The 24,852-nt window shown below is 37.0% G+C and overlaps 1 protein-coding gene across 1 annotated transcript in view; it reads right to left on the reverse strand.

Moving 5' to 3' along the window:
* Window positions 1-24,852, reverse strand: part of LOC126281049 (retinal dehydrogenase 2-like) — a 76,112-nt gene that overhangs the window by 27,817 nt on the left and 23,443 nt on the right. The window contains exons 2-6 of the mRNA XM_049979812.1: window positions 21,529-21,633; window positions 19,780-19,881; window positions 15,644-15,809; window positions 9,453-9,643; window positions 9,260-9,373 (exon numbers count right to left, since the gene is read on the reverse strand). Of these exons, the coding sequence (XP_049835769.1) occupies window positions 9,260-9,373; window positions 9,453-9,643; window positions 15,644-15,809; window positions 19,780-19,881; window positions 21,529-21,633 (678 nt within the window). The remainder of the gene's footprint in view (window positions 1-9,259; window positions 9,374-9,452; window positions 9,644-15,643; window positions 15,810-19,779; window positions 19,882-21,528; window positions 21,634-24,852) is intronic.

The following is a 24,852-nucleotide window of genomic DNA, read 5'->3' on the forward strand; positions in this document are numbered from 1 at the left end:
TTACTCTCTTCAAGTGATGTCTGCTTGAGAAGCTCTTATGTCTGCCTCATTATTCTGGATAGTATGTTTCATCCTTTAGCTTCAACAGGAAGTTCACAACATAATAGTTTGGCATAGTTGAGAAACACCTAACCAAAAGCTTATGGGCTTTAAGCAATTTGACAAGTCTGGAAGTTTGTGAACATTTTGTTGGTATATACCCCCATCAGACCATGCATTTGTACAAAAGTTCTCATCTTTTTGTATTTATACTTGTAAGACAATAACAATGTGACTATCACCCTGGATTCTCAAGGGTCACAGAATTACATCTACATCTACATGTAGATTTATAGTATTTGTACAAGGAGACTACCCCTGATTTTCTCTTCAAAATGTATTTTTGAAATATCCTATGTGTGCAACAAAATTTCATTACAATTTGCACTGATGGGGTTAGGTGTGGGATAAGGGGGAGGAAAAACATTTTCAACTTCTTACACTGCCACCACAGCTACATGACAATTTGTATTGATGCAGTAAGCAAGGGGCAACCATTGTTGATGTGTGGCTTGCCTTGATCATCTCCTTAAGAACCAATTGCCTTGTGCACTTTTAGTGTTTGTTGGCTGTTGTGCATTAATTTTTTTGTGTTACTATTGTTTTAGTTGTAAAAGAGGTCATCTGAAAAAATATTTGTGACCGTAAAAGATTTTGACACAGACAGCACTGTGTGTGAGTACTTTGAATTAGAGCTCTATAGTATGGGTCTGATTTTACACTTTCAAGAATGGTAGACAGAAGAGACACCCTACGTAACAGTCATGGGCATAAGGATGTGAGAACTGAAAAGAAAAGGAAGGAAGAGAGCTATGGTTGGGTATCAACAGATCATTCTCTCCTGGGAGGGGGGGGGGGGGGGGGGGGGGTTGTGACAGACATATGACCACAGTGGACACATTCTAGTAGAACATAGTACACAGGTGTATCCATAGTTATCATGAATGAGAGAAATACTTTATCTCAAACAAGCTTGTTTTTAGCCTCAAAGACATAAAGTTATTTGATGGAAGGAAGTCATCTGTTGTAACCCACATAGTAGCCTGGAGATACCAGTATCTGCATGGTGTGAGGAAAAATTAATTCATTGACATCATGTGCCTTGATAAGAATTTGGTCAATCTATATCACACATTAATAATAGGATGAATAGACCACACAGCTAAAGAAAGAACAAAAACACTGATAGGAAAAGGTAAGATAATCATCCATCATACTGTCTCAGGTCATGACATCATTGCAAACAATTTATTTGTATTTTTCATTCCACAAGACAAGATGATTATCATGAGATGCAAATTCCAAGGTTTTCATAGAAATTGTTCCTAGTTTGCTGTTGCAAAATATTCCCTCAAATTCGATTGTAGTAACGGGCAATGTGCCGTACCATTTTGTGTCAGACAAAGCTTCAGTAACACAATGGATGGGAGAAATTAAATATTTTCCTCCGGATACAGAGCATTTTTCTATTGCAAGAATTTAAAGGTGACATGAATAACGTGGAGTTAATCGAACTTGTAAAGCTATACAATCCAAAATCCCAACATACCAGTCTAATGAACCGGCTGCAGCAAAAGAGCATAGTGTAATCAGCTTTCTTCCATCCCATGTTCATTAAAATCCTATTGAACTTATTTTGGCCCAGGTAAAAAGTTAAATGCCAAGAAAAAAAGTTTATTTGTCAGTGAGTTGGAAAGGTGGTGTGAAAGTTACTGTGAATATTACTCCCCAGTATGGTCTCAAATTGTGAATCACATCAAAAAGGTAGTCAAATGAATATTGATGCATGAAAGGGTGCTGGAGGAACAAACAGATGGTCATTTTTGCAGCTGCTGCGTCAGCTCTGAATCTAAGGAAGAGGATAGCAATGATATCTACCACGCAATCGTGCAGCTCACACGACAGTCAAGAGTGCTTAGAAATAAAACAATGGAAACTCCAGCATCTCTGGCCCAAGATGGTGGAGTTGTCAGTCATATGTGTATGAGGTGTGCTTGCTTTTGTGTGTAAATGATGTGTGTTTCTCTTGTAATGATGAAGGCTGTGGCCAAAAGCTTTATGTGTCTTTTAACTGTGTCTCTGCAACTTAAAATGTCTTCTTTGTGGTAAATAGCAATCTGTCTTTTCCTGCACTGTTATACTTATGAGTTATTCAAAGATTTAAGTACCCTCTTCAGCACTGTCATATGTTTTGCACTGAAGAATACTTTGCAGATGGTTGGCTTTGCATGAGCTGAAAACAGATGTGGCACACTCATCTTATGGTGTCACCCTGTGTATAACCATCAAAAGTCATAAATCATTTTAATGACATGATAGGAAAGGAGAGAATATTCTCCTTGACACCAGGGTATGTGGAATTTTGGATCAATGAAATGGTGGACACAGCAGCCAAGGAGGTTTGAACAATAACTAAACATACAAAGTAAATGAAATACTTAAAAAGTGTTATATAGAAAACCAGAGCAACAGAAGGGAAAATATGCATAACTAAAGAACTATTTCTGCCATTTTAGAACTATGAGAACTTATTTCCTAATCTGAAGACTGCACACATACCAATAACAATAATTTTCCTCAAATTTCATCTGAATGAAATTGTCCACATTAATTATATGTAGAGTATGACCAAATCTGTCTAAATATTACTCAGACCATTGTTTCATGAAATTCAACTTTCGGGTGATAATTTTCAATATGCTCATTGCAGTAGTACATCTATATTTCCTGAACGACAGGTTAACGAAGAATAACTAATGATTGAAAATATTTTACAGCCTATAAGCAAGAATTTCAGCTGCGCTAATTAGTCATTATAGAAACACTGACATATAGCATTAGAAAGACCAGAATTCATACTTTACAGTAACATATTTTAATTTTTATGAAACTAATTAACTAATCAGATTACTAGTGCCGAAGTTTGCATCCAACTACAATTACTGTTGCCATTTAATTTTCATGTTTGACATTACACTTTTGTTACCCTGAATTTTCTGGACTGAATGATATTTCTTCATTAATCATTTAATCAACCGTAAGAATTTGCATAATACATCATAATTTCAAATATGGCTAATGTACTTATTAGTAGGTAATTCCCAGTGTAAACACACAAAATGGTCCTGTAACCTTTTATATTTCATTAACAATGCATTTATTACGCAAACCAAGTTATTGCTTACTGCAAAACTCAACCATTCTAATAAATTCCAACCTAGTAGTTTTATAAATAAATATGTATTTCCTGAGATTATAACAAATCCATACCTAAGTCTTTCAGAAGCCACCTAACCCAAAAATCACTACTCCCACACAAGCTAATACCCGAGCAACATCTGTGTATTGAGAAGTCCACCACTAACATTTGTACAATTAACATCTACTTTCACCCATGCACTAACATACATTATCTTTCATTAACTTCTTTGAGTGAATATGGGAAAGCCTCTGTTGCATGCATTATGCATTTTAAGCTACATGATAGATGCCTATGCATCTGTGTCTTATAGCAAGAAATTGGTGTGTAAACTGACTATGTAAACTGAAACCAATGTTGTGTTACTTTACTGTCAGAACTTTGTTATAAATGGACACTGTGAATAGGTGGAAACTGTCATACAAATGAGTAAGATAATGGGAGTGTTTGCTTGTGAATAATATTTTATTTAAGGGATGCAACTGGCAATTGTATTGTGAAATGTGACAATAAAGGTGGAACAAGTCAAATCAATGAAAATTGTTGTGTATGTTAATGGAGACACAGCAGTTAATGATCAACCATCAATGCAGAACTTGATATAAACTAGATACCACAGGTACGTACTTTTCATGCTCTCTCACTATGGAAATATGGGATAACTTTCTGAGGAAATTGTGGAGCAAGTTCAATATCCTTTAGCTTACAAAAAGGAAAGTAAGAATAATGGGCGGAGTATACCAAACATCATTTTAGAAGGTATTTAACTAAAATTAATTTCTCTTCTTACTGCTATGTACATGTTAGAAACGAAACTTGTGAAGGAAAAGGTGAACAGTAATAAATGCTGCATGTCTGGAAATGAGTTGAGACTAAAATACTTATGTACATGTATGACAGACCATAGCAATGTTTGAGAAAGGTATAATCATAAGCATAAAACCTCATAATGCACAAACCAGATCCAAAAAAATAGTAATTGACAAGACAAAAATTGTAATTCATCAATTGATGATTATTTGGTTGACCACAGCTTCTAAACTTTGACACTATTTTTTTATCTTGTCTTTAATTGCATGTAAATGCTTAAAGATGGATAAATAAATAAAACAATATAGCAACCATTTTCAGAAGTATTTAGATTTTGATCATTTGTTGTTGTTGTTGTGGTCTTCAGTCCTGAGACTGGTTTGATGCAGCTCTCCATGCTACTCTATTCTGTGCAAGCTTCTTCATCTCCCAGTACCTACTGCAACCTACATCCTTCTGACCTGCTTAGTGTATTCATCTCTTGGTCTCCCTCTATGATTTTTTCCCTCCATGCTGCCCTCCAATACTAAATTGGCGATTCCTTGATGCCTCAGACTATGTCCTACTAACCGATCCCCTCTTCTGGTCAAGTTGTGCCACAAATTTCTCTTCTCCTCAATCCTATTCAACACTTCATCATTAGTTACGTGATCTACCCATCTAGTCTTCAGCATTATTCTGTAGCACCACATTTCAAAAGCTTCTATTCTCTTCTTGCCCAAACTATTTATCATCCATGTTTCACTTCCATACATGGCTACACTCCATACAAATACTTTCAGATATGACTTCCTGACACTTAAATCTATACTCAATGTTAACAAATGTCTCTTCTTCAGAAACACTCTCCTTGCCATTGCCAGTCTACATTTTATATCCTCTCTACTTCGACCATCATCAGTTATTTTGCTCCCCAAATAGCAAAGCTCCTTTGCTACTTTAAGTGTCTCATTTCCTAATCTAATTCCCTCAGCATCACTCGACTTAATTCGACTACATTCCATTATCCTCGTTTTGCTTTTGTTGATGTTCATCTTATATCCTCCTTTCAAGACCCTATGCTTCCGTTCAACTGCTCTTCCAAGTCCTTTGCTGTCTCTGACAGAATTACAATGTCATTGGCGAATCTCAAAGTTTTTATTTCTTCTCCATGGATTTTAATACCTACTCCAAAGTTTTCTTTTGTTTCCTTCACTGCTTGCTCAATATACAGATTGAATAACATCGGGGACAGACTACAACCCTGTCTCACTCCCTTCCCAACCACTGCTTCCCTTTCATGTCACTTGACTCTTATAACTGCCATCTGGTTTCTGTACAAATTGTAAATAGCCTTTCGCTCTCTGTATTTTACCCCTGTCACTTTCAGAATTTGAAAGAGAGTATTCCAGTCAACATTGTCAAACGCTTTCTCTAATTCTACAAATGCTAGAAACATAGGTTTACCCTTCCTTAATCTAGGTTCTAAGATAAGTCGTAGGGTCAGTATTGCCTCACATGTTCCAATATTTCTATGGAATCCAAACTGATCTTCCCCGAGATCGGCTTCTAGTAGTTATTCCAGTCAACATTGTCAAACGCTTTCTCTAATTCTACAAATGCTAGAAACATAGGTTTACCCTTCCTTAATCTAGGTTCTAAGATAAGTCGTAGGGTCAGTATTGCCTCACATGTTCCAATATTTCTATGGAATCCAAACTGATCTTCCCCGAGATCGGCTTCTAGTAGTTTTTCCATTTGTCTGTAAAGAATTCGCGTTAGTATTTTGCAGCTGTGACTTATTAAACTGATAGTTTGGTAATTTTCACATCTGTCAACACCTGGTTTCTTTGGGATTGGATTTATTATATTCTTCTTGAAGTCTGAGGGTATTTCGCCTGTTTCATACATCTTGCTCACCAGATGGTAGAGTTTTGCCAGGACTGGCTCTCCCAAGGCCGTCAGTAGTTCCAATGGAATGTTGTCTACTTCGGGGGCCTTGTTTCAACTCAGATGTTTCAGGGCTCTGTCAAACTCTTCACACAGTATCGTATCTCCCATTTCTTCTTCATCTACATTCTCTTCCATTTCCATAATATTGTCCTCAAGTACGTCGCCCTTGTATAGACCCTCTATATACTCCTTCCACCTTTCTGCTTTCCCTTCTTTGCTTAGAACTGGGTTTCCATCTGAGCTCTTGATGTTCATACAAGTGGTTCTCTTATCTCCAAAGGTCTCTTTAATTTTCCTGTAGGCAGTATCTATCTTACCCCTAGTGAGATAAGCCTCTACATCCTTACATTTATTTGTCCTCTAGCCATCCCTGCTTAGCCATTTTGCACTTCCTGTTGATCTCATTTTTGAGACGTTTGTATTCCTGTTTGCCTGCTTCATTTACTGCATTTTTATATTTTCTCCTTTCATAAATTGAATTCAATATTTCTTCTGTTACCCAAGGTTTTCTACTAGCCCTCGTCTTTTTACCTACTTGATCCTCTGCTGCCTTCACTACTTCATCAATCAAAGCTGTCCATTCTTCTTCTACTGTATTTCTTTCCCCAATTCCTGTCAATTGTTCCCTTATGCTCTCCCTGAAACTCTCTACAACCTCTGGTTCTTTCAGTTTATCCAGGTCCCATCAACTTAAATTCCCACCTTTTTGCAGTTTCTTCAGTTTTAATCTACAGGTCATAACCAATAGATTGTGGTCAGAGTCCACTTCTGCCCCTGGAAATGTTTTACAATTTAAAACCTGGTTCCTAAAGCTCTGTCTTACCATTATATAATCTATATGAAACCTGTTAATATCGCCAGGCTTCTTCCATGTATACAGCCTTCTCTTACGATTCTTGAACCAAGTGTTAGCTATGATTAAGTTGTGCTCTGTGCAAAATTCTATCAGGCGGCTTCCTCTTTCATTTCTTAGCCCCAATCCATATTCACCTACTACTTTTCCTTCTCTCCCTTTTCCTACTACCGAATTCCAGTCACCCATGACTATTAAATTTTCATCACCCTTCACTATCTGAATAATTTCTTTTATTTGATCATACATTTCTTCAATTTCTTCGTTATCTGCAGAGCTAGCTGGCATATAAACTTGTACTACTGTAGTAGGCGTGGGCTTCATGTCTATCTTTGCCACAATGATACGTTCACTGTACTTACCCGCATTCCTATTTTCCTATTCATTATTAAACCTACTCCTGCATTACATCTATTTGATTTAGTGTTTATAACCCAGTAGTCACCTGACCAGAAGTCTTGTTCCTCCTGCCACCGAACTTCACTGATTCCCACTATATCTAACTTTAACCTATTCATTTCCCTTTTTAAATTTTCTAACCTACCTGCCCGATTAAGGGATCTGACATTCCACACTCCGATCCGTAGAACACCGCTTTTTCTTTCTCCTGATAACGACATCCTCTTGAGTAGTCCCCGCCCGGAGATCCGAATGGGGGACTATTTTACTTCCGGAATATTTTACCCAAGAGGACGCCATCATCATTTAATCATAGAGTAAAGCTGCATGCCCTCGGGAAAAATTACGGCCGCAGTTTCCCCTTGCTTTCAGCTGTTCACAGTACCAGCACAGCAAGGCCGTTTTGGTTATTGTTACAAGGCCAGATCAGTCAATCATCCAGACTGTTGCCTTTGCAACTACGGTACGACTATCTGTATCGCTGAGGCACGCAAGCCTCCCCACCAACGGCAAGGTCCATGGTCATGGGGGGGGGGGGGGGTTGATCATTTATTTTATCATTTCAAATTTCATTGATTCCTGTGTGAATTACTTCATGTGGTATCTTTTATTTCCTAACATATATTAGCTTTGTTGCTATACGAGGTCCATTCGAGTTCTAAGGCCTCCGATTTTTTTTCTAATTAACTACTCATTCGAAATCGATGAAACTGGCGTTACTTCTCAAAGTAATCGCACTGCAGACGTACACATTTTTCACAACGCTGACGCCATGATTCCATGGCAGTGGTAAAGGCTTCTTTAGGAGTCTGTTTTGACCACTGGAAAATCGCTGAGGCAATAGCAGCACGGCTGGTGAATGTGCGGCCACGGAGAGTGTCCTTCGTTGTTGGAAAAAAGTCACTAGGAGCCAGGTCAGGTGAATCGGGAGCATGAGGAATCACTTCAAAGTAGTTATCATGAAGAAACTGTTGCGTAACGTTAACTCGATGTGTGGGTGCGTTGTCTTGGTGAAACAGCACACGTGCAGCCCTTCCCGGGCGTTTTTGTTGCAGTGCAGGAAGGAATTTGTTCTTCAAAACATTTTCGTAGGATGCACCTGTTACCGTAGTGCCCTTTGGAACGCAATGGGTAAGGATTACGCCCTCACTGTCCCAGAACATGGACACCATCATTTTTTCAGCACTGGTGGTTACCCGAAATTTTTTTTGGTGGCGGTGAAACTGTGTGCTTTCATTGAGCTGACTGGCGCTTTGTTTCTGGATTGAAAAATGGCATCCACGTCTCATCCATTGTCACAACCGCCGAAAAGAAAGTCCCATTCATGCTGTCATTGTGCGTCAACATTGCTTGGCAACATGCCACACTGGCAGCCATGTGGTCATCTGTCAGCATTCGTGGCACACACCTGGATGACACTTTTCGCATTTTCAGGTCGTCATGCAGGATTGTGTGCACAGAAATGCCAACTCTGGAGGCGATCTGTTCAACAGTCATTCGGCGATACCCCAAAACAATTCTCTTCACTTTCTCGATCATGTCGCCAGACCGGCTTGTGCGAGCCCGAGGTTGCTTCGGTTTGTTGTCACACTATGTTCTACCTTTATTAAACTGTCACACCCACTAACGCACTTTCGACACATCCATAACTCCATCACCACATGTCTCCTTCAACTGTTGATGAATTTCAATTGGTTTCACACCATGCAAATTCAGAATATGAATGATTGCACCCTGTTCAAGTAAGGAATACGTCGCCATTTTAAGTATTTAAAACAGTTCTCATTCTCGCCTCTGGCGGTAAAATTCCATCTACCATACAGTGCTGCCATCTCTGGGATGTATTGACAATGAACGTGGCCTCATTTTAAAACAATGCGTATGTTTCTACCTCTTTCCAGTCCGGAGAAAAAAAATTGGAGTCCTTAGAACTTGAAGGCACATCGTAATTTGCTAACAAGTAAGTATACATTATGTTTAAAATGTTTAAATCAATAAGTATCAAAACAAAAATTGCAAATATTTACCTCTGTGGAGCCAGTAAAGGCTACTTTAGTAATGTCTGGGTGTGAGGAAATAGCAGCTCCTGCAGTTGGACCGTAACCAGGTATGACATTTATGACACCATCGGGAAACCCTGCCTGTGAAGATATGATTTAGCAAGCTCAGCTACAACAGTAAAGATTGTTGAGGGTGTTGGTAGCTTGCTAAGCAAGTTACCTCTTTAGTGAGGGCAGCCACATGCAGTGTTGCAAGAGGAGTCTGCTCTGCGGGTTTTAACACAATTGTACAACCAGTGGCGAGTGCTGGGCCCCACTTCCACATAGCCATTCCGAGAGGGAAGTTCCATGGAATAATTTGTCCTACTACACCAATGGGTTCCTTCCTTGTGTATGTGAAGTAAGGACCATCTGAAATAGTGTCAAGAATTAAAATGATATAGAAACCTTGGCTGAATCTACAGTAATGCTATATTTACTGATTCTCTATATTTAACACGTGTAAAATTTATGACTAAAAATTTACAGTGAAAAGCAGAAAAATCTGCAGAGGGCTGAAGTGTAATGTAGGGATTAACGGTTGATTTTCAATACGCACAAATGTAATATATTGGCATAACCACATGTGCTTCCGTGGTCAGTGCCATGAAGATTAAAATGGTGCAGTATCATGTCATTGTGTAACATACTTTGAATGTTAACTACAAAAATGTCTTTTTTCCATAATTCAATGGATGCCTAAAGGCAAGAATGGTTTTGCAGGAGGGAAGGTGGCACTATTTATTGCTGTCAATTCATGTCAATACGTAGCATTAAGGCCCAAGTTGCCAGAGTTGGCAGTCGTGTGCATGAGGTGTGCTTGCTTCTATGTATGACGCGTGTGTGTTTCTCTGTTTCTATTTTGCTGATTAAGGTTGCTGTCATAAGTTTTGTATAAGTGTCTTTTAACTGTGCCTGTCAGCAGCTTAGTCTAAACACCCATAGAGGAGCTGTCAGTACATTTATGTTCACACCTGGAAGATAACATGTCTGCCAAAAGCCACGTACTGATTTGCAGGCTATCACCAATCATAGACAAGCCAGATAGCCCAAGAATGGCTTCCCTCCTACCCTCTCCTGTCACACTAGCCTATTGTATTCTAATTCTACAAATATGACATAATGACAGTGATTATCTGCAATAAATAAGAGCACCTCTCCTCCAGCAAAACCAGTCTTGCCCTGAGGAAGGACATTGTACCATCAAAATTTTGGCTTTATAGTTTATATTCAAGTTATTATACACAATCATGCAGGACAACATTCAGAAGAGCTTTAATCATGAAATGTAATGTATTGTGCATAAATAGACAGAAAACCCTGTAGCTTTGCAATTACACAATTGCTGAAAATCACTGGAAGTAGTCACATCCATGAAATACCTGCAAGTATATGTACAGAATGACTTACAGTGGAATGAGTATAAAAAAAAAACAAGTAATTGGAGATTCATGTATGATAGAACGAGTAAAGAAATTAGCCACACTGACAAAGAATTATTTAATGGGGGCCCTCTATGTGCTCAACTGATACAATGTCTACATGACATTATGAATGAGAAGACTGTTCCAAAACTGTTTATATTTTTTACAAGTATTTTATAGTGCAGATGATTATATAACTAAATAAAGTGAGATGATCATAAAAGCAGAGAGTGACAGAGTGTAGGAGCAGATAGTGGGGGGATAAAAAGGCAGTTGACTAAATAAAGAAATTCTGACAATGTGAAAAAGAAAGGTTGTTTAACTGAGGTTACGCTCATGAGGGTAGAAAGAAGTCGGGATATGTTCAGGAAAGATGATCCATCTGACCCATGTGGTGGAAAAGATACTCAGGTCTCTTGATTTATACTGTAGAACATTGACAGCAACTGGGTAATTTGTGTCTGCAAGAGTGATAGTTGTTCTGTGTCCATTCATGCATTCAGGCAGTTTAGTGCCATCACTCTGTACAAGAAATTGTGTATTGAGCATACATTTTTGTCAGTCAATATGCATGGCTTCACATGTTTTGCTCCATTTTATGTGTTGGACTATTAAATGGGGAGTGGAGGCTCAAATGAGTGGTAGTCACAGGGTAATAGAGCAGGTTTTACTTATATATTACTTAAATTATTTCCTTTAAGTTGTACTATAGAGGCTACATATTAAGATTTCAGGGTAAGCTACTGACTGGTTTCCCATAGCAAGCACACACTCTGTGCATAATGTAATCTTATGAACCCCAATAAGATTCAGTTAATTATTCAGCTGTGTAGCTGTATATTGTTAAGTTACTTTAAATGAAAAGTTGAGAGCTAATGTGTAGAAATTACAATGGGAGGATACAACTGTTGCACAATCTGAATCTAATATTATCGGATTTTGTTTCATGTGTTACAAAATACAAAACTGAGCAATTTTTTTTTCTTTTTTTAAATAAATTGTAAGAATAAACATCTGGAATGAAGCAATGTCCTCACCTAAAAATTCTGTCCAGAGCTTACATATGTTAAGATTTCTCATCTTATCTGGTTGACATTTAGAAATAACATTATGCTTGCATTATTAGCATCTTTCAAAATGTATAGGACAAAATTTAATGTTATATGTACGAATTTATGTGATTTTATTAACATTTTCCTATATAGTCAGTCACACAGATTCATTAGTCAATGTTCTTCCTATTGATTTGAGAAAGTAGCTGCAGTTAGACTAGATTTTATCATCACACTTGAGATTATTTCGAATAATCTATTTTGCTAACATAACAGAAGAATACTGTAGATGCTAAACTTTGTTGATAAAATTAGTACTTCGCTATACAAGAATAGCAAAGTAACAGAAATCTTTTGTGACATGATAATGGCCTTCCACTAGGTAAACCACACTTTGCTAATTTACACGCTATGTTAAGTATAGGATTACAAGTTGTGTCCTACTTGAGGCATAAAATATAGAGGGAGAAAAGTAATTATTTCTTCAATAGCAGTAAAATGTTCTTAACAAGAAAGTACATGATTTGCCCAGCAATATCCACTCTTCATTAGTTCTGCTTGCCAACAATACATGTTCATTCATTGAACATTGTGAAGCAGAAAAAAAAATCCCTGAATGCACTAACACACATGATAACTTAAAACATAGTTCCAGCCATATGGTTTGACCCTCAACATTTCAAAAGCACATTTTGTACTATTTAGGATCCAACAGTCAAAATGCCAGGAAATAAAAATAAGCTTCAGAAATAAGAAGATAATGAAAGTGAATCCATCAGATATGTAGGACTAAATCCAGATAAGAATTTAAACTGGAATGTGCATCATGTGAACTTAAGTTGTGCAGCATTACATTTGTAATGCAAATATTATCCAATGTCATTGAATGGACACTTAAAGATTGGATACCAGAGATATTTTGAATCAGTAGTGAGATATGACATTGTTTTTGAGGAAGTTCTAGCAATATATGCACACAAAAAGGCAGGTCCAAGAGTTCCAGAACCTGTACAGAAAATTCGAATAGAGATCAACATAAACATCATTTCTGCCCTTTTTATTGCTCATGAAAACCACACATTGCAAGTTGTACTACCATACTGTGAGACCTTCATAGTTGGTGGTCCAGACTGTTATACACACCAGTACCTCTAATACCCAGTAGCATGCCTCTTGCATTGATGCATGCCTGTATTTGTCATGGCATAATATTCACAAGTTCATCAAGGCACTGTTGGCCCAGATTGTCCCTAGTCGAGTGATGTCATCATCCTCATGGAAGTCATTCACAAGATGTGCACTATGGGGGCGAAAACTGTCATCCATGAAGATGAATGCCTCGCCAATCTGCTGCCGATATGGTTTAACTATCGGTTGGAGGATGGCATTCATGTATTGTACAGCCATTATAGCGCCTTCCATGGCCATCAGTGGCATAGGTCAGCCCCACATAATGCCACCCGAAAACAGCAGGGAACATCCACCTTTCTGCAGTCAATGAACAGTGTGTGTAAGGCTTTCAGCCTGAACAGGTAGCCTCCAAACATGTCTCCGACGATTGTGTGTTTGAAGGCGTATGCAACAGTCATCGATGAAGAGAGCATGATGCCAATCCTGAGTGGTCCATTCAGCATGTTTTTGGGCCCATCTGTACCGCACTGCATGGTGTTGTGGTTGCAAAGATGGACCTAGCCATGGGCTTTTGGAGTGAAGTTGCACATCATGCAGCCTATTGTACACGTTTGAGTCATAACACAACATCCAGTGGCTGCATGAACACCGTTATTCAACATGGAGGTGTTGCTGTCAGGGTTCCTCTGATCCATAATCCATAGTTAGTGGTCATCCACTGCAGTAGTAGTGCTTGAGCAGTGTGAGCAAGGCATGTCATCGACAGTTCCTGTGTGTCTGTAGCTCCTCCATGTCTGAACAACATCACTTTGGTTCACTCCAAGACACCTGGACACTTCCCTCATTGAGAGCCTTTCCTGGCACAAAGTAACGATGAGGACACTATCGAACCATTGTATTGACCATCTAGGCAACGTTGAACTACAGACAACATGAGCCATGTACCTCCTTCCTGGTGGAATGACTGGAACTGATCAGCTGTCAGGCCCCCTCTGTCAAACAGGTGCTGCTCATGCATGGTTGTATACATCTTTGGGTGGGTTTAGTGATATCTCTCAACAGTCAAAGGGACTGTGTCTGTGATACAATATCCACAGTCAACATCTATCTTCAGGAGTTCTGGGAACAAGGGTGATGCTTTTTTTTTCCGATGTGTGTATCTTGTATACTTAAGCTCCGGAACAAAATGGTCAGAAACAGGTTTGCTGAAAATGTTGTTTATTATTTGAAACCTCAAACTTTCATCAGTCCCCTCCCTCTACACACACACACACACACACACACACACACACACACACACACACACATATATATATATATATATATATATATATATATATATATATATATATATATATATATATATATATATATATAATGATGTAAATAAAATAGAAAGAAACTTCCACATGGGAAAAATATATTAAAAACAAAGATTCCAAGACTTACCAAGCGGGAAAGCGCCGGCAGACAGGCACATGAACAAAACACACAAACACACACACAGAATTACTAGCTTTCGCAACCGATGGTTGCTTCTTCAGGAAGGAGAGGGAAAGACGAAAGGATGTGGGTTTTAAGGGAGAGGGTAAGGAGTCGTTCCAATCCCGGGAGCGGAAAGACTTCCCTTAGGGGAAAAAAAAGGACAGGTGTACACTCGCACACACACACACACACACACACACACACACACACACACACACACACACACACACACGGATGGATATGTGTTGCTAAGATGGTTCTGTATATGGAGTCATGTATATTGAAAAATAAGCTAATTGATACTCTAGGAAAGGGATGTTCCCACTCAGTGGAAGAACTGATAATTTAATTGGGAAGTCACTGATTATTATCATTAATATTCTGTTACTATAAGTTTGTATTCTCACTGTCATGCTGATGGAACAAAGTCTCTGAAATGCATTATAAATCAGAAAAATTTAAATTTAGTGACTGATTATGTTGCATCTTATACATATCTTAGGCAGTCACAGAAACAGCTTACCAAATATTTGCAGATGCACTGGACTGTAAAAAGAAAGTTGCAAAAACAGAGAGATCTATATCACACAGTATTAAACCTGATTGAACAGTGTGATTTAAATTGGACAATAACTGAATAGTTTTTAAGATAGGCATGTTATTAACTGAAAATTCAGAAAGTAACATAAAGCTGCACTCTCAAAGAGAACTCTTCATTATGAGCTGTTTAAGTGATATGCTCCTTATTAGAGCATATGGAATTACCTGTAGGTATGAAGTATGCAGAGCCATTTTTCTCCTCCTGCATATGAAATGTTGACAGTATTTACAAAACAGTTTGCAATTTCTTAAGCTATGGAATGAACCTATTTTACTTATCAGTTTGAAAATTTCATTGTCACAAATCCTCATCAGCTATCTACATCCACATCCACACACTGAACACCAATGTGAAATGCATGACGGTAGGTATTTCTCATTGAGCTCTGCTGGTATCTTAGACAATGTAAAAAAAAAAAAAAATATTTAAAACATTTCTCAGATCCATAAATGACAAATGGTTAAGCTGAAATAAGCCAAGAGGTTATTTAATCAAAACCTAACATTTTAGTGGCGTAGTGTAAAATATAGCTTCATCATCTTGCATTTAAATTGCATCAGTAGAGGTCAATTTGATTTTTAAAACAGTGACCTACTTATTTCTCTGAATGCTGTAAGTTCTGATTATGAAATATGATGACGTATCTCATTATAATGTCTCCCTACTTTACTGTACTTACCGGTAGGGATAGTTTTCCCAGTAATCTTGTCACACCAACCCGCATAGTATCGAAGAGTAGTAGCTGAAGAAGTTGCTTCATAAAAGGAACCATAAAAGAGTTTGCCTCCCTCCAATGTTAACAAATTTGCTATCTGTTGTGCATCTCTCTCAATTAAGTCAGCCAACTGAAATGAGAATATTATTATTTTTTCTACTGAATAATTTACTTGATAATGAAAAGCAATACAATTGCTTGAATAAGATTTGAACTCAACCATGCTTTATTTGATGCAGTTGAAATGAAAGTACTGTGCCCTTGCCTTCCTCTGATCTTAGAAATGGCTCACCATTGTAAATGGAAAATGTGGGATCGAACACATAAGGCGAACTCACAATCACATTACTAAATTTAGAAAGAAGCTTTTAACCATGATGACTGACATACACCCTTTGAAATTCTGAAGTTATGAGAAATTAAATACAGGAAGCTAAAGGTAATTTACAAACTGTAAAGAAAGTACACCACAGACCTTAATTGAGGGGAAGTGAGATAGTGAAGTAGCCCATCTCTTCTTGTCACTCAGTGCAAGCACACAGTAAGCAGTAATGGAAGCAGAAATTTATAAATGAAACTGACGAAAAGGGAGAAGAGATAATATCATTAAGGTTTGCCAATGACATCATTGTTCTGCCAGAACAGCGTATAATAAGCCTAAATAAATCACTACAATACTAACACATACTATGCGTACTGCAATACATTTTGCGTCTTCAGCTCCAATACTGTTAACTGTTGGTAGGGCCTATATATGGCAGCGATATGATAGGTGATAGGGAGGGCTGTTTCCAAGACTGTCACAGAGCATGTGTTTGGCTGCTTCTTTATATTTCTTGTTAACTGGTCAGTTATGATTTAAAAATAAATTTTAATAACTTGACAAAATCACAGTTTTAACCTTTAAAAAGCATCAGACACTTGATTAAAAAATGTTGATTTTTGAAGCCAAAAAGATGTTTGTCTAAATAATCTATAATGTTTTTAGTAGTAGATGGTTATACAAAAAAAGTCAAATTTCAAAACAAAATAACAAAAATTTATATGATCAATGCATGATTTTCACTAATCTGGTGGTATTTGAAAGGTGAAAATCTCTCCTTAGAAATTTTATAATGAACTCTTGGACAGTGTAACTTTAAGCAAGATCAGCTTCGTTACATCTTCACTAAATCCTCAAGGACAGCCATTGATAACATTTTTATAGACAAATCAAAGGAACAAAATCATATTGTAAAACCTGTAATAAATGGACTGTCAGATCATGACATGCAGCTCCTTGTTTTAGATGTAAATTCTAAGCAGATTATCAAGACTACTAAATCTGAGTACAGGACAGTATTCAATCAACCAAAAATTGAGTGTTTTAGAAAACTGCTCAAAGATATGAACTGGAAAGATGTTTATAGTGCACATGAGATGAATGAAAAATATAACACATTCATGAACAATGTCAGTACCATGTTTGAAAACTTTTCCTCTAAAAGTTACTCAAATTAAACAGAAGTCTATAATAAAACCATGGATCACACAAGGAATAAAGATTTCCTGTAAGACAAAAAGGAAAATGTATCTGTCGACCAAGAAGAGCTCCAATGCTGATGGATTAGCTAAATACAAGGAATACTGTAAAATATTAAAAAAAGTAATTCAGACATCTAAACAAATACACTACAAGAAGAAGATAGCAATGTCAGGGAACAAAATAAAAACAATATGGGATATAGTGAAAGAGAAGACTGGTAGAACCAGAAAGGAACAGGAGCTAATAGCACTAAGGGTAGATGACACATTAGTAACCGATGGGCATAGTGTGGCAAATCTATTTAACATGTCTGCTTGTGTCTGTGTATGTATGGATGGATATGTGTGTGTGTGTGTGTGTGTGTGTGTGTGTGTGTGTGTGTGTGTGTGTGTGTGTGTGTGTGTGTGCGAGCATATACCTATCCTTTTTCCCCCGAAGGTAAGTCTTTCTGCTCCCAGGATTGGAATGACTCCTTACCCTCTCCCTTAAAACCCACATCCTTTCATCTTTCCTTTTCCTTCCCTCTTTCCTGACGAAGCAGCCGCCGGTTGCGAAAGCTCAAATTCTGTGTGTGTGTTTGTGTTTTATTCATTGTGCCTATCTACCGGCGCTTTCCCACTTGGTAAGTCTTGGAATCTTTGTTTTTAACAAGTACTTTATATCCATTACTGATAGAATGGGATTGTCAGGATCAGTAAATAATGCCCTTGAATCTCTGAAACTAGCCTTTACAATTAGCTTCAGGTACATGAATATGTCACTCACTTCACCAAAAGAAATAACTTCCATAATAAAATCTTTAAAACAAAGCATTCTACTGGTTACGATGAAATATCAACAAAGTTAATTAAGGCATGTTCTTGTGAGTTTAGTACAATTGTAAGTTACTTGTGTAACCAATCAATTATAACTGGGACATTTCCTGACTGGCTGAAATATGCAGATGTTAAGCCTCTATTCAATAAAGGGGATAAAGAGATGTATTCAAACTACAGACCAATTTCACTTTTGCCAGCATTCTCAAAAATTTTAGAAAAAGTAATGTACAGGCAGCATCTCAACCATCTGACCACAAATAACATATTATCAAGAACACAGTTTGGATTTCTGAAGGGTTCTGATATCGAAAAGGCTATTTACACCTACAGTGAAAATGTACTTAATTCATTAAATAACAAGCTACAAGTAGCAGGTATTTTCTGTGATTTGTCAAAGGCATTCGATTGTGTAAACCACAACATCCTTTTAAATAAATTAGAATTCTATGGTGTCACGGGCAGCGCTGGAAAATGGTTCAAGTCATACCCTGCTATCAGGAAATAAAGGGTGTCAGTGCAAGGGACTAGTGAATTAAGTCATCATCAGAATGGAAAGAAATTACATGTAGTGTTCCACAAGGATCCATCTTAGGGCCATTGCTTTTTCTTGTGTACATTAATGATCTCTCATCAGTTACACTGCCAGAAGCGGAGTTCATTTTGTTTGCAGATGACACAAGTATTGCAATAAATAGTATGTCGAGTGTAGTTCTAGAAAAATCTGCAAATGATATTTTCATGGATATTAATGAATGGTTTAAAGCCAACTCATTGACATTAAACTTTGAAAAGACTCACTACATGCAATTCAGAACCTGTTAGAGGTTTCCACCTAGCATATCCATAAAGTATGAAGTAGAGCAGATAGAAGAGGTTGACAGTCTTAAATTCGAGTGTTAGCAGACATAGGCGACATAAAAGTGAAAAAGCTTGCATACTTTGCCTACTTTCATTCCATAATGTCATATGGTATAATATTTTGGGGTAACTCTTCAAGTCAAACAAAAGTTTTCAGAGTCCAAAAGTGTGTAATACGTATTAGTTGTGGAGTAAACTCACGGACGTCTTGTAGAAACCTCTTCAAAGAACTGGGTATACTAACTACTCCCTCTCAGTATATTTACTCCTAAATGAAATTTGCCCTAAACAACATATCTCTTTTTCCAACATACAGTTCAGTTCATACATACAATACCAGGAACAAAATTGATCTGCACAAGGACTTAAAAGCACTTACTTTAGTTCAAAAAGGGGTCCACTAGTCAGGAACACTCATCTTCAATAATCTGCCAGCAAACATAAAAAATTTAGTTACAAATAAAGATCAGTTTAAAAGGAGCCTGAGAGACTTACTAGTGGCCAACTCCTTCTACTCCATTCACGAATTTTTTAATATAAACAAATGATGTGTTGTATATATTTATACTATTAGTATTGTTATTTCAGCATAAAAAATAAAAATAAATAAATAACATGACATGTTCCACATCCACGAGGATGTCCTCAATGAATGGAATGAAAAACTAATCTAATCTAATCCAACCTAACTTTCTTTGTGGGCTTTGATAGCAATTTAATGTATATAAGAGTCTGGTATATTGTTCTTCGCAGCTAAAGCTTGTTTATTTTTCTATGTCCAATTTGCAAATGTCTTTTAGTTAACTTTTAATTTGGGAAATAGATAAAGTTAGGATAACATATAACAAAAATTTTATATTAATATTCATAACAGATTAGTTGTATTTTTCTGAACTTGCCTTATTCATTAGCTTTGCTCGTGCTGAAGCATCCATTTCTCTCCACACAGACCCTCTTTTGAAGGCAGCCTTGGCTGCAGCTACTGCCTTGTCCACATCAGCCTGTAATAGGGAGCCAACATTGTCATTTCAGGTTTACCATGTGGACGGAGCTTACAGAAAGGCTGTGTGTGTGTGTGTGTGTGTGTGTGTGTGTGTGTGTGTGTGTGCATTAATCTGTGTGCCTCCCGTGTAACATGAGTTAAATCAACATTCTGAACCAAATGTATCACTGTGTGAATTTTGTTGCAGTCATTACTTAGAGCCATGCACACGCGCACGCACGCACACACACACACACACACACACACACACAAACACACACACACACACACACACACACACACACACACACACACACACACACACACAGTTGCTACAGCAAACCATCATGTTTTAGCTGTTAAGAATAGGACCAAAATACATGACAGAATAATTACATATTAATTAGGAAAGCATTCCAGTTTGACCATTGAAAGTACACTTAAAGAGAATCTTTGGTCCAAAAAATGAATACAATCAACTACATAAAACTAACATTTTTAAGTCAGTAGAAATATTTTCTATTGATCTTAAAATAACCAACTTGTGTCCTCATCGATACTACTGTGTATTGGCTTCAAAGGTATGCAACAAAAAGAAAATGTGGCTGCCACACACAGGTAAAGTCACACATTTCCAAGCAGCAGCCTCCAGATGGTACTCATAAATCAGGACCACTTTCTGCTTCCATACCACGCCCAGCAGTATATCGTACTCATCTACTGAGGGTGTTGCCAGGTGGCATAGTGAGTGCTGTTAACTGGGGACTACATTGCTTCAACCTAGTACTAGCAGAAATGTGATCCTTCTACCAACAGGAAGAGAAGACAATATGCTGCAGACATTGTGCAGTCAGATGACAGCAGCCAGCTCTGAACAGTTCCTGCAATTATGCTACAGGGCACACTTCTATGAGTTCAAATCTGAAGACTACATTCTGATTTAGCAGTCATTGTTTACAGAGAATTAGGACAGCTGAATGAGTGTCTGCATAATACTTTGACAATATCATAGACAGCCAAGTTAATTAGATTTCACTGTATTAGGTGCCATGTATCAAACTGTTAACAAAATTACTAAGTAAATTTGTGTGATCCCAATATTAATAATTGTTATAGGTTATTTCGTATTTTGTACCCATATTTCTATTCTAGTGCAACACTATCAAGCAAGCATTGAAGTACTAGCAGTTTCCCATGTGCCATGCTTTAATACACTATACCACAAACAAGTTTTCTGTTACCAAGGATGTTTGGGCTGAATAAATAGTAACAATCAGTTAAAACACCCACCAGATAGCATGATAACTGGAGACTATAAAGTACAACATTTATTAATAGCAGTATATAATACTAATTATCCTCACCATATCTAGCTCAAGTGAGGTGAATTCCTGGACAAACAATGCTGCATTGAGGAACTGCTGAAAGTCTAACCTCCCTAGAATGTTTTGTTCATATTTTTTTACTTTTCTACAGTTTTTAAATAAGAGAATAATTCAGAAGCCAAAATAGTTTACTTAGTGTTTTTCATTTCCTTTGAACAAAAAAAACAGCTCTAGTTGTTTCCTTCTCAAGCACAATGTGGCATGATATTACCTTCTACATCATGAGAACATTACTCTCAGGTGCCATGTAAATTCTAATGGAAGGGAATGTAACCACTTACCTTATCTCCTTCTGAAACTTCAGCAATCTTCTGTCCTGTGGCAGGATTTATAACAGGAAACTTTTTTCCAGAGGCCGAATCAACAAATTCATTGTTTATAAAAAGCTGCAACAGGATAAGAATTTAGATAAGTTTTCTGCACTGTGTTAAACATACAGGAAATTCTATATAAAGAAGGACTATCCATCTAGGCAGGTAACAACAGAATATTTTACATTGTTTTCAAACTTCTATAGACAAATTCATTTCCCTGCAGCCCAGCTTGAGTATGTCCCGCACCTAATTAATGAACAGCACAGCAAAACACATGACACTCACAGTCTGCAACAGCACAGTGACAGTTTCAATTCTCCCTTGTAGCACTAGTTTTCCTGAACTTCTTATCCTTCAGTATAACCTCCCATCCCTCCACTGTCATGGATTTAGATTCTGCTAGCCTAACCTCCTCTCACTACCACTTAACTACCTCCTTGGTGTTTGCTTGATTTCCACCTTCTTACATTATTCTCCCCAAAAGACATATCCTCTGTTCTCTCAATTTATCATATTTTCTCTCTTTTCTTTGTGCTGCTATCACTCTCCTATAAATCACTTCCTATTTCCTCCCAGAAGAAGCAACCTAAGGCTCTCAAAGATAGGTATCTTGTTATCTGTTTTGTGTGTATTTCTAACAGTTGTAATGGAAGTTGCACTAGTTGACAGTAAGTAATAGCCAACATGTAAGCCTATTTGAATTTAATGACATTTTCTGAATTTAATTTTCTTTTTGATGCAGTTAACTCCCTAAATTTATTTATTCATAATGTTCCATGAACCCCATCACTAAGGACAATCATCTGGGATATGGGAGGAGTCAAGGTGTACCTCAACAAGGACTTGAGATTGTTTCAAAACTTACTCTATTTATTGTATTTGTAATAAAGCATCACTATACTACTATATACTGTTCATTGATTTTGATTTTAAATTTGATATAATAAAAATACAAAGAAGTCCACTAACTTGAACAATATTAATGCTTTCATGACTATACTAAATATCAGCTACTTTACTACTTTTGTATTTGTTTCCAATTGCTATGATATGTTGTTATAATCTGTTGTCAGCTGCTATGTGCTCTGTTTCTCTCTAAACACTGTTTTCATCCATCAAATTTACCACCTGTGTAATAAAGTGCTGTCAGAACAGAAAGTATTCCAATCACCAATAAATAAGAATTAAAAATGTGCTCTTGTGAGGTTAATATTTACACCATCCTACTGATATTTAGCAAAATTTAGGAATTACGTATAGAGTGTAAAAACAGAATCCTGTTTATTACATATAGTAATGCTTGTCATGCACTTAATAGGAATCTTCACCCATGAATCTATATAATAACTTGTAAGAGTGGCTAATAATATATGTTTTTAAAAGGATGAGGAATTTGTAGTGCTTTATAATTTACTGCTTTATGCCTGATGGGATCTAGTTACCTCCAGAATACCTTGACCCCAACACGAAGCTTGATCAAATAACATAGTCAACTGAACTTTTTTTTGTATATTGTACGTCTATTTCTTTCATCCATATAAATCTTAACAGAAGCTCAGAACATAATTTATAATCAGGTGCAAAAATTCTTAAAAAGGAAACTGAGAGTCTTCAGACATTTCTAAAAAATTAAAAGAAATATGTAGACTGCTAATACTATAGATCTCTCTGAGCTATATCTGAAACAATTTTCACGGTAAAAACAGCTCTATTTGTTTTAGAATATTATTTGAGAAATAAGAATCAATGTACTTCAAAGTATTTTGAATATTGCCACGTTCGTAACATTAGCCCATTTGTTGTTTATGAAAACTATGGTAATGCTTACAAAGCTTTCAGTGTACATCTGAGTCCATCAGGCTGATGTTATTTGTTATGTGTTGAGGAATTCCCATACATTGTAATTTATTATTATTAATTATTATTATTATTGTTATTATTGTTATTATTATTATTATTATTATTATTGTGTTTGCATCTAATATTTTTATGAACAAAATAAGTCAATTTCAGCAAGGATTTCCACTCTTATTATGTTTTCTGCATCACAAATTGATTAAATTTCTGTTCTGTACATTGAACTGACCTTCTAGATCCTATTCCTCTGATTTGCGATTACTGGGGTTTGTTTGGCCCAGTATATAAAGACAAAGGAAAATGTGTACAACTAGATAATAGGTCATTTACAATTTTCTTTTTTGAAGCAACTCTTTTTTGCTGATTATGGTTTAATAGTTTTAGTTATATTTTGAGTATACTAGGTACTGAGTATTTTGACCTCATTTATTGTTGATATACAGAGTCCAAGATTAATAATAGTTAGTTGCTAGATATTTGGTTAACAATATCTTTCTCACTGTTTTAAGATTTGTTTTGCATTGTTTAACACCTTAAAGACCCCTAACTTAGACATTACCTACAGAGTACATTAAGTGAATGAATGGTAAAGAACTAATAGTCATATGCAATCTATGTCCAAGTAAATTTATAACTACTTTAGTTCTGTAAGCTTCAAAATTCATACTCAACTTTGTTTATAAATGGTGCTATTCCCTTGTAAGATGTAGTTTTCTCTCTTGCATTTTTATTAGCCATTAATTCTGTGGTAATAGGAATCCCTCTCATAGGATAGAGACTTGATATTAGGTGTAGATAATGAAATAACTGGCCACTGTTTGTCAGTGGCAATTCTTGCGGACAGACAGTTTGTTGGTTGTCATGCCCACATAGAATGCAGCAGAGTGGTTGCAACACAGCTTGTAGATCACATGACTGATTTCACAGGTAGCCCTCACTGAAATCTTCACAGACCTAATTATCCTCCCAAACTTGTACAAAAACATATCTCCCATTCCTTATCTTTCCAGTCTCCCACCACCTCCCAAAGTCCCACCATCCGGCCACTGGGAAGCATTCCCCTTGTAACTCAGTACCACCCAGGACTGGAGCAATTGAATTACATTCTCCACCAAGGTTTCAACTATCCCTCACCATGCCCTGATCCTACCCACCCCTCCCACACTGTTATTTTGCCATCTACCAAACCTACACGATATATTCGTACATCCCTACACAACCCCTGCTGCCAACCCATTGCCTCATGGCTCATACCGCTGTAATAGACCCAGATGCAAGACCTGTCCTATACATCCTCCACCACCACCTATTCCAGTCCAGTTACAAACATCACCAATCCCAGTAAAGGCCAGTCATGTTATCTACAAGCTGAGCTACAAACAATGTGATGCATTCTATGTGGACATGACAACCAACAAGGTATCTGTACACAGG

The sequence above is a fragment of the Schistocerca gregaria genome, chromosome 1, assembly GCF_023897955.1.
Source record: "Schistocerca gregaria isolate iqSchGreg1 chromosome 1, iqSchGreg1.2, whole genome shotgun sequence".
NCBI lineage: Eukaryota > Metazoa > Arthropoda > Insecta > Orthoptera > Acrididae > Schistocerca > Schistocerca gregaria.